Genomic DNA, 14,358 nt, shown 5'->3' with positions numbered 1-14,358 from the left:
TAAGTTGAATTGACATAGCATTCAGATTTCCTATCAAATAACCCTCAGCGCTGTGCAAATCGGCTATTGTGGTTGGTGCGACGATTTCCCCAAATGATTTTAAAAATTGAATAAAAATAGACCCATCATAAAATACATCCCAATAGGATGAATCCTCATGTTTCAAGATCATTCTGAAGATGTTTAAGGCTATTTTCAGACACAAGGACTTACGCGTAACATTAATCGAGTGGTGTGAACTTGGGCGCGGCGTAGCGAAAATATCGCGCAATCACTGGCGTACGGTAATCCAGCAACAGACCTCAAATTAGCCTACGCCACTGATTTACGACAGTCACGCATCAGTGATTTTGAACTCGGCCAGGATTTGACCAATCAAAATAAGCCTAGATGTAAGCAGAAAATAAAATGCGCGAATTACGAATAAGAATATTTCGCGCGAATACTTACGCTAGCGTTCGTTAATCGGCCAGTCTTGACATCTCGCAAGTTACGCCATGGATTAACGTAGGCGCGGCGTTAGATACGCCTGGCGTATCTCTCAGGTCTGAACGTACATGTTTTAAAGATGGACAGTCAAAAAGGAAATGGTTTAAGTCTTCAATTGACTTACATTCACAAATTTTGCACAAACCATTATGTTTATCAGACCAGAATCTTTTCCTTCCTTCCAAGTCCAATGTATTGGTTCTGGCCTTAAACTTCGAATTTACACCGGTAAAGTTTACCTTGTCACGTAGATAATTTTATAAGCCTGGTTGTATTTTATATTTATAATCACTTAATGATGATTTACCTCTTACTTTTTGAAACCATTCTTTATTATTATTACAAGCATTTTGATAAACAAAATTCCTTAACCAATCGTTATTAAAATTCATATTTCATATAAATTACACTTATTTAGCAAAACTTTAATATCATCAGCCCATTTCTATGTTTGCATTTGGCCCAAATTCCAACAAAGCTTTACCCAATAACTTTGGCCACTTAATTCTATTAAAATACGAAATTCTAAACTTATTTTGTATGGTTGCCATCCAAGATCCCCTAACAGGGCCTCTTTTGCAACATTTGGAACTGCAAATTTTCTAGTTTTTCGATGTTTATTTTGTTATTACTAAGCCATACAGAGGATGCATAATTCAGTGTTGGGAGGCCAATTATTTTCCATAATAGGTCACCATAGTGAAATCTGTTGAAACCTTCCTGATTATCTATAATTGACTTAATATATACAATGATTTTGTTAGTTTTCTTAATAGTTTCTTCTATGTGCAGATTATCCTTATTTGATCTAGAGATAAATTATACCGAGATACTTGTATTTATCAGTTTCAAGGATATAATTTTCTCCTAAGTAACTTCCATTTCCTGAACAATTTACCTTTTTGAGCTATAATTAATACCTTCGATTTCTCTAGGATAAAATCGAGTTTCCATTGTCTTGAAAAATCATTGGCAGTACAAAGAATTTTTTCAAGATCATGCTCACTCTCGCCTATTAGAACCACATCGTCAGCCCAGAAAAGGCTGCCGATCACATTACCATAAATTAAGATTCCAAGCTTCATTTCCCTTATTGCGATATTAAGTTCGTTCATAAATATTGAAAAAAGAATTAGTGAGAGTGGACATCCTTGCTTTACATCTTCATTAATTTCGAAAAAATCTGATTCGATATCATTAAATATTTTTAATCAAATTGGAAATCTTTCCTTTTATACCTGTGTGTTTTAATGCCTTAAAAAGACCTTCTCGCTAGACAGTGTCGAAGGCCTTTATAAAATCCAAGAACGCTAAATAATTTTTTTCCCTTCGGCCTCTCTTGTGGCAATGATGCTTTTTAAAACAAAGATGAGGTCATCACATCTTTTGTTATGACGGAACCCTCCTTGAACTTCAGTCAAAATATCATTGTCTTCTAAATAATCTGTTATCTTTAATTAGCTACAATTTTACTAAATAATTTTAAATCACAAGAGTTCAAAGTTATACCACGTTAGTTATTTAGGTCGCTAATATCACCTTTCTTAAATATGGGAATAATATGCCCTTCGTTCCATTCAACTGGGATATTTTCTAAATCCAGTAATCTACAAACAAGATTTTTTAATGAGGTAACCATTGATTTCCCACCATTTTAAATCATTTCATTGGTAATTGAGTCTGGGCCAGGGCTCTTATTGTTTTTAAATGAGGTATAGCCATTGTTACATCATCTAATAAAATATTTATATTGTTTAGACTGTAATAATATCCGGCTAGTGTTGTTGCAAAATGTATTTCAAACCAGTTATGCTTGGCTGGTTTTTGATTTACATTTTGGTACAGAATTTGGAGAGGGCGTTTGATCAAGTCAGACCTACGTTTTGAATTTGAAGTACATTTTAAAGAAATTAGAACTACGTCATTTTGGAAAATTTGAACTACGTTTTGAAAAATTAGAACTTCATTTTGTGAAACTAGATCTACATTTTGAGAAATTTACGACTACGTTTTGATAAATTAGACAGAATTTTGCAATTAAATTTTGATTTTAACATAGACTTTTTCTGCGTATAGCACCCCCATAGAAAAGCAGTCTTGTAGTGTTTTACTGACGGGGAACTCACTGGGTTTATAATATTGGGATGTGCAAGGATTTTTATTAGAGAAGAATTGTGTGTCTGGGTCAGTATTGGAGGTAAAGTCATCTGTATCAAAAATATAAATGTTGAAAATATGGTACATCATACAAATCGGAAGAAACAGGTGATACCAAAAGGGAAGTAGTAAGATTAAATATCACAAAATATATATGATACCTGAGTACCAAAAATATATAGCAACGGTAAAACCACAAGTTGAATAGCAACAGAAAAATATAATTTCGAATAAAAAGCAGGGATAAAATACTGAGTAATAGTAATACGTTGTTAGAACTCGGAATAATTATAATAATAATAATACACAAAGACAACAGCAATAATAATAATATAGATATAATAACATTAGTAACAATAATAATAATAATAATAATAATAATAATTAATAATAATAATAATAATAATAATAATAATGATGATGATGATGATGATGATGATGATGATGATGATGATGATGATGATGATGATGATGATGATGATGATGATGATGATGATGATGATGATGATGATGATAATAATAATAATAATAAATATGATTGTTCATCCCGTAGATCTTGTTCACTTTTTGTGAAGAAACGGGCTATGGTGTTATGATATAATTGAGTAATTATAACATTCCAAATACTTGTGTATAAAAGCGAAAAATAATTCAGAAATTTCAAACAGATAGCGGAAAGTATAAATGGATGGAGTTAGCTGTTCGTTGATCGGAGATGGCGAAGATCTGCATCAGTTGTAGTGGTAAATTTCTTTTGGTTTTTTAGAAGACAAGTGATCCTACCGTCCTGTGTCCATGTTGCTCGTATCATTGCGGTGTAAAAATAAAGAGATGATGGAGTATACTCAAAATGAGGGGGGCACATTTTGTTTTTGTAGATGATCAGTTAATGTTGTGACAAACTTTGTCCTGTATTCTCGCTATAATTATAAATATCACATAATTTGTGATACAAAATTGGTTGTATTAAGACACCGGCTAAAAAAAACCCCACAATTAAAAGTCTTAAAAAGTTATTATCAGTTAACTTATAGGCCTATGGAAAAAATATAGAAACAGTATTAATCATCTGTTGATTGATATGAAAATATTTTCATGCATGTTTTTATAACTGAAAGCTATTAAGTTAATGCAAATAATCCAAATGTTTTAAGTACCGAATAAAAACTTAACCCCGAGAGTAGAAGATACGTTATTGTAACTTTCAATTTCTGTTTAGCCAACTTCAGAATTGCTTTTGAAATTTTTAGCTATTTGGTTGTATCTAGATTCGATAAGAGTAACATTGTTTCGTTTTCTTTTCACTTGAAATGCTTGTAATGCAATAAAATACATTCATTTTCACATATATTTTCATTTTTCGTGCAGTGATGTGGTATTTGTCTCTTGATTTTTGAAACAACTGAACCACAACTATCTTGTTGTACAGTATATTAAAATCAATATGGCATTTGCTTCTAGGAAAAACCTAAGCTCTCCATACTTAGGCCTATTTTCTATGGCTACACTGTGTTTCCTTAGCTGTGTCTCACTACACCATGTATCTGGTGGACATATTCAGAATGTTACGGAACTTGCATGCCCTGAGGTATGTTCCTGCAATTTGAACGGTCTCGTAAATTGTTCGTACCGGAATCTTATCATTATTCCTGATAAAACCAAATTGCCAGTGGATACTAATGTGTACTTGCTGCAATACAACACTATCAGTGCCTTAAGTGGCTATAGCTTTAATACAACTCCCAATTTGACCTTTCTCGACCTCTACCACAACAAACTGATTTCCATCGATGAAAAAGCTTTTGCCGGACTTGCTCGCCTGCAGGTGTTGAATATTTCAAACCAAGTCTTTGATCAACATACCATTCACATTCAGAAAATCAGTAAAAACTGGTTCAAGGGGTTCACTGAGCTTACAGTCGCCAAATTGATGCTCATTGGTGCTGAAGTAATCGACGATTACGCTTTTTCTGATAATCCAAATATAAAAGAGATTCAACTGGATTCTAATAATCTGAAGGATATACCAAGTCACTTATTTCAAAATCTCCCTGATTTAAAAATTGTCCAGCTTTGTTGCAACCTTCTAACAGAAATTGATGGTAAACCTTTCTTTGGCTCCACCCATGTTGAAGAAATACATCTAAATTCAAATAGCATCAATAAGGTCCATGAAAATGCTTTTAAAAGCATGATGAATATATATGTTATTGATTTAGGTGACAACCAATTAACCTCAGACAACATTCACAGGCAAACTTTCACTGGACTAGCATGCTTAACAGAACTCTATCTGTACAGAAACCATTTGAAAACCATAAGAAAAGAATGGCTTCAGGACTTGACATCCTTAGAAGTATTTCATGCTGGTCACAACAGTGTCATAACCTTGGACGATAATGTGTTTAAGAACTGCTTAAACCTTAAAGAAATTGATTTAAGCTACAATTTAATCGTTGAAATTCACAGCACGCTGTTCCGTGGACTACCAAATCTGATGTGTGTTATTTGCTCCAACAACAAAATTTACAACATTCGTGATGATGCTTTTCAAGGTTCAAAGAACATCAGCACGCTCAAATTTAACAGCAATGTCTTCAAAACTGTTTCCAAATCAATTGGCCTACAACACCTACCTAATTTAGATCATATTTTTTTCTTCACAAATCCTTTTCAATGCGACTGCGATCTTGTATGGTTTATCAGCTGGATCCACTCTCCTAACGTCAGACCATACATGTACAATTTGGATGATGTGGTCTGTAATGGTCCACCAAACTTAGCCCTTCGTCGTCTCTTAGATTTGGATCCAGATTCATTCAGCTGCAGTTCCCATGTGGTGGCCATTGTTGTTTCAAATGCAGTTGTACTGATTATAATTGCAAGCGTCCTATATTACTTTCGTTGGGACATAAGGTAATAAGTAACTTTAGTAACAGTCCTCTACATTCATATTTTATTATGACCTAGAATTAATCTTAATATCTCTTTATTTTGAAAGTGCCAAAAAAGATATTTATTGGCTCTTGTAAAATTCAAATTCTTATTTTAATATAAATACATTTTATTAAAATAATTATTTAATAAGAGTGTGTACACCACTGGGTTAACACGTATAACCATAAATTCATTTTTATTCATTTTTTAATCTACAACACATTCCTGTTTATGGCAAAATCACCTACCTGAATTAGACAAAATCTTAACGATCATTTGTAAAATGGATGTTATTAATCACCTGAATTCATTTTTTTTAAATCAGATATTTACATCAAAAAAGAAAACTTCGCAAACAATATCAACAGCTAAACGAGGATGTTGATGGACCACCAAACATAGAGGGCTACATCTTTGATGCATTTATTTCCTACAGTAGTAAAGACTGCAACTGGGTCTCAAATGTGCTACATCCGACGCTCGAAAATGATCCATATAATTTTCGGCTGTGCATCGACTACCGCGATTTCATGCCTGGAGATTCCATTATCGACAACATTGCACGAGCCATTAGATGCAGTCGTAAGACTATAATGATCCTGACCAAAAACTTTCTGAGGAGTCAGTGGTGTTACTTTGAACTCGAAATGGCTAGGTTACGTTTGTTGGAAAACAGTGAAGATCTCTTTATCATCGTGCTTCTGGAAAAGGTTGCTACAAAGAATATGCCGCTGAAGTTGCAACAAGTTCTAAGGAAGAAATCTTACATCAGATGGCCTGATGACGAACCTGTTAAGCGAGTGTTCTGGACCAAGCTTGAAACAGAACTCCGATCGCAAAACCATATCAATTGACAACAGGGGCTTAGCCAGAAAAATGAAATAGGCCGTCCAAAATGGAAGCCAATGGGCGTGGCCCTGAGCCAATAGGCGGGCTACGCCCCTCCCAAAAATAAGGGGAAAAAATAGAAAATTATGATCTTTAGAGGGCATTTTAAATGTGTTTAAATGTTGGAATTTTGTCTTCAAAAAGGAATAGTGTTGAATTAGCAATCACAAAGATATTTCAGTTATATACATAGATTGCACACGGCTACGGTATTTCTAGGTTATGCAGGTGCATCTTCATCTTTCGCCTTAGTCTAGTGTAAATTCTACTCTGTCCTCCGAATCGAGAGATAGGCCTAGACCTACTGTATTTTGTTGACTAATAAAATTTAACTTGTGACGTTAACAACAAATCTTCTTTACGGTATTTCATGAATTGATTATAGTAAGAGAGTTACGAACACCAACAATATTTTGTCAGGGAACCGAATAGTGTATTTTGCAGAGCCACGTGCATGCGTTGTGGGTCCGGTTGGTTGTGGGCGACCAACAACCTTCCATTTTAATACGAAGCGTGTACAGTTGTACAGTGGCTGATTTCCGCAACAGCAAAAAAAAAATTTATTAGGGCGTTATAACGCCGTATTACGGCGTTATAACGCCCTAATACGGCATTATAACGCCGTATTAGGGCGTTAACGCCATAATTAGAGCGTTATTACGCCCTAATACGGCGTTATAACGCCGTATTAGGCCGGCGTAATAACGCTCTAATTAGGGCGTTTTAACGCCCTAATTTAAAATATATTTTGGTAGTCGTTTTGACGGCTGGGGCATGCTATGCTTTTTAATATAAGTATGAAACGCCAATGGAGTGCTCCAGATTATTAATATTATTTATTATTTATTATTATTATTATTATTATTATTATTATTGTTACCCAGTCAGCAGCATGCAGCATGTTGACTGGGTTCTGTTTCTGAGCAGTTTCTTCTTCCTTCCTTTCTTTCTTTCTTTCTTTCTGGCAACATTTTAAAAGGCTAGTGGCAAAATACGGTACCGATTTTATTAAAACTTGGTCAGTAGGCTCAGTGCCACCTTCCATTTATGTGTTGTTCACAACTTGGGGTCAAATGTCACATAAGAGGCATTGGGGTCAAAAAACCAAAAATCGTATAAAAGACTATTTCTCTTACAAATAACGTAGCTCGTCCTTTGCACATATACATTGGCATAAGGCAGTCTATAGAATTTTCAGGGATAAGGGGTCAAAGGTCATTAAGGGGTAATGAATAAAAGACTTCTTCTGTCACAAATAACATACACAGTCTTGTCCTGGGCACATGTGTATTAGCATAAGGTAGGGTCTCTATGGTGTTCAGCGATTTAGGATCAAAGGTCATTAAAGGGTTATTCTTTTGTTCTGGTAACATTTCAAAATGCTACTAATGACAAACGATTGGAACAAACTCAATCAAGAACTAGCAAAACCTCCTACACCCCAGTCTGGGATCAGGGTCACATAAGGGTCATCGGGGTTAAATCAGGAATGATCCTTAGGACCTTCTAAACACAAAAAATACTCTTCACCTCATAGGTCAAACTTCATAGGTCAAAGGTTCAAAATGTTACTAATGGCAAACGATTGAACAGAATTCAATCAAATTTGATCATTAAGAACCAGTGACACCTCTTACACCCCAGTCAGGGATAAGGGGTTACATAAGGGTCATCGGGGTCAAATTTTCAAAATAGCCCAATTGAGCTCGAATTTACCAGGAATGAACCTTCAGGACCTTCTAAACATGAAAAAAATATTGTTCGCCTATAGGTCAAAAGTCACAAGGGTGAAAATTATTAAATATTGCTACTGACTAACGATTGGACCAATTGCATTAGACAGACTCCTACCAAATATGGGGTGTTCACAGGTTGAGGTTAAAGGTCACAGTTCATGTTCTATTGAACATGCCTCTTTCAATTTAAATTATATTTACTAAAATAGTGTATATACATATAATACCTTAGATATTTGTTAAAAATTATATATTTTTTATTGTTATATTGTGAAAGAAATAAATGTTGATTTGATTTGATTTGAGTATCTCTAGTTGTTATTGTTGTTATTATTATTATTATTATTATTATTATTATTATTATTATTATTATTATTATTATTATTATTATTATTTATTGAATACTCTGCTCCAGTGGATCCAATTTTAGATACCTGCAGTAACTATGTGATGACTTCCGCACAAAAAAAAAACAAAAACAAAAACCAAAAACCAAAAATCAATACAAAACAAAAAACTCGCACTCCCAGTCATTTTTTCCATCTGAAAATTGACCGAAGCCAATCACGAACAAGTAGTTAAAAATCACCTTGTTATGCGACTAGCACCCCCTTACTTATTCATCGAACCCCACGACCTACTCCACCTTCGCGCTAGTGGCGGTGCCAGCGGGGGCAGGGGTCCTTAGGTCCCCCATCGGTCTGGTTAAGCCCCTCCCCCCACTTAAAAAACAATAATAGGCCTAGTTTTCCCATCCCAGCCATTTCCGGCCATCTAGTCCGATTTTTTTTTTTTTAATCCCGTTTTGGGAGGAAGGGATCCCCTTTACTACCCCTTATAAGCTCGGGCCTTCAGCCCTCAGATGACGTTGCGTGCTATAGTTACATCCATCAATACTTAGCCCCCCCCCCCAGTCGGACATCTTTGACCCCCATAAATTATACCCTCGAGCCGCCACTGCTTCGCGCCACTGGCCCCTCAACTCCATCAGCTTCCCCCATTTCAAGTTGTCTAGATACCCAACTGCAGGTATCCCTATTCTATATCGCTGTGCTCCAGTGGCTCAAAATTGGGTCTGGAGCACTCCATTGACGTTCCATACTTATATTAAATAGTAGAGCATGCCCCAGCCGTCAAAACGACTACCAAAATATTATGCTTCAAATTACGGCGTTAAAACGCCCTAATTAGAGCGTTATTACGCCCTAATACGGCGTTATAACCCCCGAATCAGGGCGTCCCTAATTAGGGCGTTATAACGCCGTAATTAGAGCGTTATAATGCCGTAAATAGGGCGTTATAACACCGTAATAGGGCGTTATAACGCCGTAAATAGGGCGTTATAACGCCATAATAGGACGCCCTAATACAAATTTTTTTTTTACTCTTTGGCGGAAATCAGCCACCGTAGTATTTACTGCTTTTCCCGAATTTGGCTAAACATTTAATATTTCTCAAATGCGCCATGGTAAACGGAACGACAACCTAAAAAGAAGTATGCACCGGTGTGTACAATCTGCAGAGAAGGCCTGCGAAAAGCATCATGAAATCGGTAGTTTAAAATTTCAACATTTGTTAAGACGGTGTATTTAGACGGCAGGTGTTTAGGCCTCGAAACTCAGGATGTACTTTAACCTAATTTTACATAGAGCCCCTATTTCTAAAGGTTTAGAGCCCTATATTTTTTATAGTAGAAAGCTAAATTAAGTTTATTTAAATCTAAGCCGTTGTAGTTTGTAGGCTTGCGCACCGCGGCTTGGGCCGACGCTAATTTCGATTGAGTGAACGATGCAAGTTTATTAAGTATGACTGAGCATGCGTTATTTATTTCACGTACATATATCGTTTACTGATTTCTTTACGGTCACGTAAAATATCCACTTCCATTTTTTAAAGGAATTCTTTCAGGACCCAAACAATTGCCATATTTTCATACGATGACAAACGATAACAAGTTCTTTATCATTTTAGTTTGGTTGACATACCCGTAGAATAAGTTATGGCTCCGTCAGTTACTATAAATACGAATAGATCTACTATGATTATAATTAATTTATGCTTATGCTCACCTTGTAATTAATTTAACTTTATTGATGAATTTATTTTAAGCAATCTCAATAAAAGTCCTAATCACAGAACAACTTTTATTTTTATGTATTATTATTATTTTTATATATTAATTATTATTTTTTATTAATTTTTTTTTCTTCATATTTTTGTTTTCTATTGTAATATTTTAATCATTTGTTTGTCTCATAATAGAGAATAGAGTAACGACTTGGAATTAAATCGTTACACTATTCATACTAAATCCATCCAATAAATTTAACGACTCTAAATTCAGGATGCCTATCCAAAGACCTTTAATGATTCGGGGGAGACTGTTCTGGTTTACTGCTCAAAAGGTGTCAATATTAGGTCGAATTATTTTGTTCTCATGTTGAGACTGCAGAGTTGTTGTGATGCAATGAAAGAAAAAATAAGTCTCCCTTTAATAGGGTTGTTTGACCTTTGGCCCACTCATTTTAGGTGCACACTCAAAGCTTTATTATTTATTCTTAAATTGTTTAAATCTAGCTTTATTGAGGTGATGTGTAGTTGTTTTTATTACTGCATTACTTAGTTTTGTGTATTACGACAACTATTATGGTGTATTCTTGTTTTTACTCTAGGTAGATCGAAAGGAAAGACGTCCCTATATCGATGATGGTGGTATACACAACAGACACCGGATTTGTCGGTTTCAAAGGCTCGGCCATGCTCCAGAATATGCTGTCGAAAGACATTTCAGACAAGCTAAGAGTCTCAGAAATGTGGACAGATCAGGACACTGTGCTTGCGAAACCTAAAGCACAAATAATTCTCCCAGTTTTGCCGGCACCGGTATCGACTTTGAATGCGAAGACACTGCAAAGAATAATCCCCAGTGTTATGAAAGGTTTAAACAGTGGCGGCTATATTAAGTGGTCTGATTCTGAAAACTAACCAGAATGGTGGCCGGCTGATGTTTGCTTTGGAAACCCAAAGCAGCGTCCCTTGGACCAAGGAGAAGGTAAAAGTACTTTTAATACATTATAAACAAAATCCTATTCGGGAAGGGGAACATCCCCCTCCCAAACCCCACGAATCTGCGGCGCTCGGACGGCGCACGAACCATAGTACACCTTGCCCTAGCCCTCAAATTTATTCAATGAATAATTTTGCGATATAGTTGAGAACCCCTGCTTTAAATTAACAACTTGCATACCGCCTACGAGATATGCCGAACTTGAATTGTAACGTTTTGATGTACTTTAAAATTAATATCATTGTCTTGTAATTTACATACCAGACCCAGCCTACTGGTAGTAGGTCTACTTACTGTACAATATTTATTCCGGTCTTGAATACTACTTCAACTATATTTTGATTTGAATACACTGATTAGTTTATTTCCTGTGTTGGTGCATGGAAAGATAATATGGTACAATTTGTTCCACAGTGAAGCTAAAATAAGCTTATAATGTTTTAAGTCCTTTTTTTTTTAACTATTAAATCTAACAATTATTTATGCAATGACATAATTATTATTTAATCACACACCAACTGTCGTCAGTAATTAAAGAGTCGGGACAGTACAACACAATTTTTCTATAGAGTCCTCAAAGATTGTGCCCACATTTTTACAAATTGGTCTAATTACGCTGTTTCTTGTGTCCAGATTTTTCATATTTTTACGTAAAATATGTCAACTTTTCACATTACTTGAATTTAAACTTTTGTCCCTGATACTGTCCCGCTTGCAAACCATGACGTGGCATTGACAAACACCCTATACATTGATTGCAACTGTTTCTATATTCCAGGAGTTGTATGGGCTGTATGCTTTAAAAAGGTGGTTAGATCACTTTATAACTTTTACGGTTGTGACCCGGAGTCCTACATTGATGACGACGGTAGGTTTTGGAGGTTTGGCGTATAGTACGCTAAACCTCCGATATCGGAGGGTTGAATAAAAGTTTTGCTGTCTCTATATAGAGAGAGCTTGTTCAATTAATAGTACGCCGAAACTCCGAAATCGGAGGTTTGAATAAAAGTTGGAAAACTCCGATTTTGGAGGTTTGGCGTATAGTACGCAAAACCTCCGAAATCGGAGGGTTGAATAAAAGTTTTGCTGTCTCTATATAGAGAGAGCTTGTTCAATTAATAGTACGCAGAAACTCCGAAATCGGAGGTTTGAATAAAAGTTGGAAAACTCCGATTTTTTAGGTTTCGTGTATAGTACGCAAAACCTCCGAAATCGGAGTTTTGGCGGGGGGCGCAGACACTCCAATTTTGGAGTAACTACATATCCTCGGTGTTGGTGTTGGTGACAAAGAGTGTGTGCTAATTGTGTTATATATCAATTAGTAACAAAGTGATAAGAAGAAAAACTATTGTATTAACAATATAAGAAGTCTAGAAGTATTGATGACAGAAGACAGTAATATTAATATTATTACACCAGTTACATAATAATACTATATTACATTATATGGTGGCAACTACGTTATAATACAACAAGCAATTTATTTCCAGTAAAAAATGCTTATTGTAAGCTGTAAAAACACATGGCTATTGATGAAATCAAACAAGATAAAATATTGCAAAGTACAGTTGAGGTATCTGAATGAGAACAATGTGAGAAGTGTGTAGCAATAGGAATATTGTCTTATATTGGGATAGCACTCCTTATTATATTTGAGATGATTCAAAAGATGAGGTAATACTTGACCAATAAAAATTAAGGATGATTATATGATGTCATTGTTTTAGTTAATAATAAAAGTGGGATAAGTTAGCCATGGTACATTACTGACTTATTTGTCATCTAATTCCCTGTTACCACAAGGAAACAAGTTGCTGTCCGTAGTTGACCTTTACGCTGAATATAGTAATAATACAGTATAATATACCTTAAGTAAGGTTTATAAATGAAATATAAAAGATTATACAAATTCAATATTGCGGTTTAAATAAATACAAACAGTAGAGACGCTACAGGAGCCCCTTCTAGTGAATGAGTTAACGACTGAACGATACAAAACGGACTGGAAAATGAACACGTCTACCAGATTGGGTAGTTCTGGGAGGTGTAGGGAAAGGGTGTACAGCAGCAGGGGCTGTTAACTGTGGCAAATTGTTAGGCTCAAATGTGGAGGTGGGTGTTTGTACTGTATCTGTATCTAAATGGGCTACTTTTAGATGCAGATACAGTGCATCTGTATCTAAATGGGCTACTTTTAGGCTGTCAATGGTGACTGTGTCTTGACGACCATTAATGTCAAGAATAAAATGTTTGTCAGCTCTCCGTAGTACTTTAAAGGGGCCATCATAATGATGTTGTAATGGTTTACGATTGGAAACCCTACGAACAAACACATGAGTACAAGTAGTAAATCCCGAGTGATGCAAGATTTACTGTTAGGATTAGTGCGGGTTGGGGTGTTCACGTGATCTATGAACATAATTAGAATAATCAGAAAGTTCAGAATGTTTATGAAAAAATTGTCCTGGTAATCGCAATGTAGTACCCTTACACGGATGAGGCTATCGGCACTGCCACAGTGCGAAAAAAAGCTGCTGTTTTCTATCGGCACTGCCGCAGTGCCAAAAAGCTGCTGTTTTCTATCGGCACTGCCACTGAGTGCGAAAAAAGCTGTTATTGTTTATCGGCATTATTACCATCAGTGCGAAAAAAGCTCCGATTTTCTATCGGCACTGCCGCAGTGCCAAAACATTCGGCAGTTTTCTATCGGCACTGCCACAAAAGCTGCTGTTTAATTAATCAAATGGATGTTTTTATCGATAATATTATGGTGTCAATAATTGGTTAGGTCTAGCCTAGCCTATATTATTGTTAACATTATATTATATATGTTTTACAATTAATTATAATTTTCTAATTTTTCTAATTATTAAATATATACATGTCTAGGCCCATACATAAAACAAAAAATAAAACAACAAAAATTATAATTAAAATAGTAATAATAATAATAATAATAATAATAATGATAATAATAATAACATAAATTCACGTGCCGTTTTATTGTAAGTTATCTGACTACCGTATATAATTATATATATATATATATATATATATATATATATATATATATATAACATAAAT

General features: G+C 35.2%; 1 protein-coding gene across 1 annotated transcript; it reads left to right on the top strand.

Moving 5' to 3' along the window:
- The first annotated feature begins 3,942 nt into the window (after window positions 1-3,942).
- On the top strand, window positions 3,943-7,033 carry LOC117100608 (toll-like receptor 13). Its single transcript, XM_033240391.1, has 2 exons — window positions 3,943-5,562; window positions 5,909-7,033. The coding sequence occupies exons 1-2, from the start codon at window positions 4,091-4,093 to the stop codon at window positions 6,435-6,437; spliced, it is 2,001 nt and encodes a 666-aa protein (XP_033096282.1). The 5' UTR covers window positions 3,943-4,090; the 3' UTR covers window positions 6,438-7,033.
- The last annotated feature ends 7,325 nt before the right edge of the window (window positions 7,034-14,358 follow it).

The sequence above is a fragment of the Anneissia japonica genome, unplaced genomic scaffold, assembly GCF_011630105.1.
Source record: "Anneissia japonica isolate Jap-2015-1 unplaced genomic scaffold, ASM1163010v1 scaffold287584_len476085_cov161, whole genome shotgun sequence".
NCBI lineage: Eukaryota > Metazoa > Echinodermata > Crinoidea > Comatulida > Comatulidae > Anneissia > Anneissia japonica.
The sequence above is the reverse complement of the archived record's forward strand: the minus strand, read 5'-3'. Positions and strand labels throughout refer to the sequence as shown.